Here is a 6361-nt window from a genome sequence, read left to right as displayed (position 1 = left end):
TAAAACCAGCAAAGCCCATCCCTGCAGCTGGTAAGGTAAAACACTCGCAACAACAGAGAGGCAGACATGGAGAATCAGAAAGGTCATGTCCTCGTGCTCCCATATCCCGCTCAGGGCCACATCAACCCACTTCTCCAGTTCGCCAAGCGCTTGGCCTCCAAAGGCCTCAGGGCCACTCTAGCCACCACCCATTACACCATTGGCTCCATTAAAGCAGAGAGGGTGCATGTTGAGCCGATTTCTGATGGCTTTGATGAGGGTGGGTACAAGCAAGCTCCAAGCACACAAGCATACGTAGAGTCGTTCAGGAGAGTGGGCTCGAAAACACTATCTGAGCTCATATCCAAGTCCTATGAAACGGAACACCCTGTGAACTGTATTGTGTATGATTCATTGCTTCCATGGGCTCTTGATGTGGCGAAAACCTTTGGGATTTATGCAGCTGTTTTATTAACCAACTCAGCTTCTGTCTGCTCCTTGTTCTGGTATATTCACCAGGGTAGGCTGACTTCTCCACTGTGCCCCGATGCGCTGCCCATCGTGCTGCCCGGGCTTCCTCTGCTTGAATTCTCTGACTTACCTAGCTTTCTTGCGTATCCTGAGAGTCAGTCGGCTTATTTGGCTTTGATTATGGAGAAATTTGCTCGCCTGGAAGAAAATGACTGGGTATTCTGCAATTCCTTTGAAGAGTTGGAGGCTGAGGTGAGCATATGCCTTTCTTGTCCATGGAGCTTTTTAAGATTTTGAGAAGTAATTCCTTTTAAGTTACCTCGTTGTCTGACACTGATCACATGGAAATGATACTTCAGTGATTCTGTAAGGGCATTACTCGATCAAAATGATATACGCTATTTGCGTGCTCCATCATCAATAGTGTCGAGATAATCAGGCAGGAAGAGAGATGATAGAGAAGAATTAGAGCAACAGATCCTGATTGCGATGTTCTTTGAAATTGCTTAGACATTCACCACACCCTTTTCAGGTCTGAGATTAGGATTGTCTGAAATCCAATCATGCGCTTGGACAAAGTATTTTGGTGGTCCTGTTTATCTAGATTGGAGGTGCAAATTAATGATTGCTTTTGCAGGCCCCTTTTCGTCGGTTAATTTTGTTACTTTGTTTCATGTATCAGCTTGTGAAGGCCTTGTTTGGAATTTGGCCGTTGGCGATGGTTGGCCCATTGGTACCATCAGCCTATGTCGACCGGCAGATCGACGGGGACACATCATATGGAGGCAGTCTCTGGAACCCCACCAGTGACCAGTGCTCGAGATGGCTTGACAAAAGACCGCTGGGTTCGGTGATTTATGTATCGTTCGGGAGCATGGGAAACATTTCTTCGGACCAAGTTGAAGAAATAGCATTTGGCCTGAAAGCAACCAACAAGCACTTCATTTGGGTATTGAAGGATTTCGAGCATAAGCTGAAGTCACCCATCCAGTTCCTTGACTCAATCCAGAATAGAGGGCTAGTTGTGGAATGGTGCGACCAATTAGAGGTGCTAGCTCATCGTGCCGTGGGCTGCTTCGTGACACACTGCGGATGGAACTCGACCCTGGAGGGATTGAGCCTAGGCATGCCCATGGTGGGGGTCCCACTGTGGAGTGACCAGGCGACCAATGCCAAGTTTCTGGAGGAAAAGTGGCGAGTCGGGCTGAGAGCCAGAAAGGGCGAGCAAGGGACGGTGACCAGGGAAGAAGTAGAGATGTGCGTGAGGGAAGTTGTGGAGGGAGAGAGAAGTGAAGAGTTCAAGAAGAATGCTTTGAATTGGAAAGACAGAGCTAAGAGAGCTGTGAGCAAAGGCGGGAGCTCGGACAAGAATCTCGGCGAGTTTGTGGCGAAGATAAGGGAAGGAGGGGGGAAGATGCCTCGAGAAACCATGATCTGAGGGTGTTTAACTCACTTGTATCTACCAATAAGTGCATTTGCTATGCCATAAACCAAGATAAACTGCCTTCTATGGTAAAGTATTTTTCTAATCGTTTGCTATCCATAATAGTTCATGTTTACGGTAAAGCCAACCCACAGTGGCGAATGTTTTATGACTTGTAAAGCAACTGGGGTAAAGTCGACAGCTCCCTTGGCGACCCACCCGTAAGCAAAAAAAGAAGTTTTTAGCGATTGAGTTTGTGGAATTTTTTGCTCTTGGATTACTTTTGGCGGTGTAAGATCGTTCTCTAGTCAAGTGGGCTCCCTGATTAGCTCCTATTTATAATACTAAGTTACTCTGCCATATGATATGGAGATTTATCCAATATAGTATTGAGAAGAAGTTAATTCGAGAAGTTTGGATTTATAAATTTTTCTTCAAACTGCCAATAAATGTGAATGTGACTTGGGCGACCATGATGGCTTGTTCTATCTGTGTTTTCATGCATCATTTTAGGTATAGATATGTAGCAAATGTGGGCCATCTTTGGAGGCTCACTTTCGGTCCAGGCTGCCCAGAAAGTCACTGTTAATTCTTGAATTTCAAATCGACCCGACACTAGTTCTTCAGAAAAACGAAAACTTTTGTCACTGTCATGCACGAGACCGGTTAGAGGGAAAATACAGAGCATGTGTGTCGATGTCATCTTGCACTCTGAAGTTAACAATTAGATAATGTTTTATATTCGCACGCGAAAGATTCCTTAATTTCACCTGGTAAACCGGTGGATTTCAACCTAATAACATTTTCCGGCTAAGGAATTGGTTGTGATGAATATGTATAGATATTTACCAGAAGAATGGAACACAAACAGGGTACAAACATCTGCATCAATCTTTTTCGGTGACTGCAAACATCAGAGATTACCTCTTTTTACAGCTAGTTTGCATGTTCTTTAATCGAGTGGGTTTGTAGTACCATCATGTTTATAACGAGTATGCATCATTATTGAAATCACTCAGATGCAGAAATTTCGATTCTTGTCGAAGAATGATTCATATCGGGTTCGAGCCATGTTCATGCGACAGGACAGAGTCCAAGATGCCGGGTCACCTTCTTTCGTGACCCGTAAAATTACTCCCACGTGCTTCTTTGAGAATGATGGGTGTCAAGAAATTGAACACAGAGAAGGAAATTTCAGAAAAGAAAAGCATAAAGAAAGCAGGGAACTGCCCACGTTAGGGCTCAGAATTCTGTGTTCTGTGCATTGTAACTGTACTGGTCAGAGGAGGAATTTTTGTGGCAGCCATCTTTTGCCAGTGAATTTACAAAAGGACCCTCGTGAGTACGCGACTATCTTTTTGTTTTCATTTGTAAAGAAATTGACAAAGTTTTAAACAAAGAATAGACTCTGCTACTTAGTGGCCCTTTGCCAATTGGCCACCATTTCTTTAATCTGTCTTGACTCTGTCTGAGCTGGTTCAAATGTCATACTAATAATGCTCTGTCACAGTCACAGAGAGAGAGAGAGAGAGAGGGAGAGAATTGGTCTGTCTCATCATCAAGAACCAAGAAAGCCCTTCAAGATTTGTGTTCTTGAATCTTGAACTGTTTGCCGGGTCTGAGTTTGAGGATTGAGGTTTCTGCTTTTTCTAGTTGTTGGTGTGCCTGAAGATCGAAAGATCTTGAGATAGATAGATAGATGGCTACGTTTTCAGGGACCACACAAAAGTGCAAGGCATGTGAGAAGACTGTCTACTTTGTTGAACAGCTTACAGCTGACAACAAGGTCTATCACAGGACTTGCTTCAGATGCCATCACTGCAAGGGCACTCTAAAGGTATATGAACCAATCTCAACTTCTCTTGCTTTCTTTCGGTTGATCACATCCACAGTGAATCTCTTTCGTCAGATTTTCTGAACTCTGGTTCATCTCAGTTTCGATGTGAGAGGTGATGGATGGAAGGGATCGAATTTGTCTTTACAAACTTTTGTAGCTTGGTATTCATGTGAAGGTCGCAGGATCTGCAGAGGTGGGAGAGATTAGGGATGCGTGTGATGATTCTTACAATAATTAATTATTGAATCGCGCTATCATCAGAAAGCTTAAGACTTTTAGATGGGTTAGTGGTATGATTGAACGAAATTCTACTTGCTATCGAAAGGTCCCGTGTTTGAATCTTTAAAGGCCGCCCAACAATCAAGACCCGTGTTTCATTTTTAGGTCAAATCCTAGCCTACACATTAAAGTGTCATAATATCATGCCTTCATTTACAGCTGAAGTTTTAACACAAAATTCTATATATAAATCAAGTTGTGTAGGTTGCTATCATTTTTGATAATGTGAAAACAATTGAGATTTCCCTTTGATTGAGGTACTGTGAATTAGAACTAGAGCTTCCCATGGAAGATCTAAGTAGAATTCGAGGATAGGTAGGTAGCGATCAACAAATGGAACTTTCTATCAACAGAATTATATTCACCTCCGGGGCATTGCCTCGTAAGCAAGAAATGAGGTTGTTATCAGAGAATGCAGGAGATTGTTCGGAGCTGTTGTCTCAGTCATTGGAGTGTTGCTAGGAGCTTCTTGACTTGGTTGAATGCTCTTCACCTCGTGATCCAATTGCCTATTTCTCAAGATTGCATCGAATGTCTTTTATCTCTTCCATTGTCCGTGCTGAGATTCGATGCAAACATTTTGTTGATCTCATTATCCCTTGCTTTGTAATGGAATTTGGTCTAGCTGGATCAAGTTTTTTGCTCATCTTTATCTTGTCTTTTGCTTCTGTGATTATTACCTCTCCAAATCTTTATTTCCTGCAGCTGAGTAACTACTCCTCCTTTGAAGGCGTATTATATTGCAAGCCCCACTTCGATCAACTGTTTAAGATGACAGGCAGCTTGGATAAAAGTTTTGAAGGTGATTGAAAGTCACTAACATAGACACTAGTCTCTCAATGATTCACTTGCTGATCATTCCATTTTGCATGTCTATGTAGGTACTCCGAGAACTGTTAATAAATCTGCTGATCAGGTAACCCTTGGTTGCCAAGTCCCCATTCAACTAGCTTCACTATAAGAGCTAGATTATGCAAAATCAGTTGCTTCTGCGACGTATGAGTTCTTAAGATCATGCTAAGATGCTTATAATAGTCGATTTTGGACAGGTACAAACAAACAGCAAAGTCTCGAGGTTCTTTTCTGGAACCCAAGAGAAGTGTGTTGCGTGCAAAAAGACTGTTTATCCAATTGAGAAGGTAAGTATCAGAAACTTGCTGGCAAGCTACTGCTTTTTCTGGAGTCATATTTTGGCATCAGCCAAACACTACGCCTGAATAAAAATTAACTGCTTGTGACTGAGGATTGTCATTGTGTTAATTGATGATTGATCTACCCTTGGTGGCCCAGATGAAATTCTCATTCCCTTACTGAAATAAGAAGCCTGTGTAGTCATGCGCTTCTTCCTCGGCCTCTTCTGTCATGTTTTCTTTTTTCTAATGCAGTTTTATGTTAGAAAATTGTTTAAGCGATTTGGAATGAGTACAGCACAATCATCCTCCAAATTCAGAGTAAATGTGAGTAACTTGGCAGCATAATTGATGTCGTTCACATTGTGATTGCACAGAGTACGAAATGAAAAAATTCAGTGAATGACAGTCATTTTAGCTTGAGTTTTTGTATTTTCTTTCCATATGATTTCACCTTATCTATCCTTCTTTCTCTGTGATTTAATGCAATTTACGTGTGAGGACAATTTATCTCGGGAGTTCATTCTTATTCATCTTGTAGCTTCTTAAATTTATCTGTCGGCTACTGATTCTTTCAGGTGGCAGTTGATGGGACATCATATCATAAAGCTTGTTTCAGGTGCAGCCATGGAGGTTGTGTTATTAGCCCATCGAACTACATCACTCATCTGAATCGCCTCTACTGTAAGCACCACCATAACCAACTTTTTAAGGTTAAGGGGAACTTTAGCCAGCTAGACAAGCATGCAAAAATAGAAGAGGTGCCTAAGTTGCCAGTTGCGGAAGTTGCAGAGTAAACTCCATTTATATTCTTTAATACGCTCCTCTGAGCGACTAAATCGTATAGTGTGTCTCAATCAACGTGTGGATGATTAGTAGGATGTCCTAGAAGAGACAACGAATGGCCATATGGTTTCCTCCAAAACATGAACAATGTCATTATTTGTTTACTCACAGGTTTTTCAGTTTGTGGCTTAATTTTTTGGTTTGAGAATTTGGGCAAGGTCAGTGAGGTTTGGAAAAGGCAATGATTAGGGAGACAGTATTGAGATTCTTATATTGTAAGTTTGAGGTTTGTGTATTATTGTAGTGTGAAGCAGTTTCACTTTCTCCCAGTACGAAACCAACTCCCTGAGGCCAACACAGACTTATCCGGTTTGTTATTTTCGCTTTCCATTTTCCATGCTTGTTACTCTGCAGTTTTCATGCAGTAATGGACATGATCTGATCTGATTAAAATGT

General features: G+C 42.0%; 2 protein-coding genes across 2 annotated transcripts; both read left to right on the top strand.

Annotated features, from left to right (window-relative positions):
• LOC115734982 (mogroside IE synthase-like) lies at window positions 1–2215 on the top strand. The gene is made up of 2 exons (XM_030666023.2): window positions 1–702; window positions 1133–2215. Exons 1-2 carry the CDS (start codon window positions 67–69, stop codon window positions 1886–1888), a joined length of 1392 nt encoding a protein of 463 aa, XP_030521883.2. The 5' UTR covers window positions 1–66; the 3' UTR covers window positions 1889–2215.
• Window positions 2216–3346: 1131 nt separating this feature from the next.
• On the top strand, window positions 3347–6300 carry LOC115734697 (LIM domain-containing protein WLIM1-like). Its single transcript, XM_030665596.2, has 5 exons — window positions 3347–3710; window positions 4695–4791; window positions 4871–4905; window positions 5039–5128; window positions 5698–6300. The coding sequence occupies exons 1-5, from the start codon at window positions 3573–3575 to the stop codon at window positions 5914–5916; spliced, it is 579 nt and encodes a 192-aa protein (XP_030521456.1). The 5' UTR covers window positions 3347–3572; the 3' UTR covers window positions 5917–6300.
• Window positions 6301–6361: the final 61 nt, after the last annotated feature.

Source organism: Rhodamnia argentea, chromosome 7 (genome assembly GCF_020921035.1).
Source record: "Rhodamnia argentea isolate NSW1041297 chromosome 7, ASM2092103v1, whole genome shotgun sequence".
Taxonomy (NCBI): domain Eukaryota; kingdom Viridiplantae; phylum Streptophyta; class Magnoliopsida; order Myrtales; family Myrtaceae; genus Rhodamnia; species Rhodamnia argentea.
This window is presented reverse-complemented; position numbering and strand designations above follow the sequence as displayed.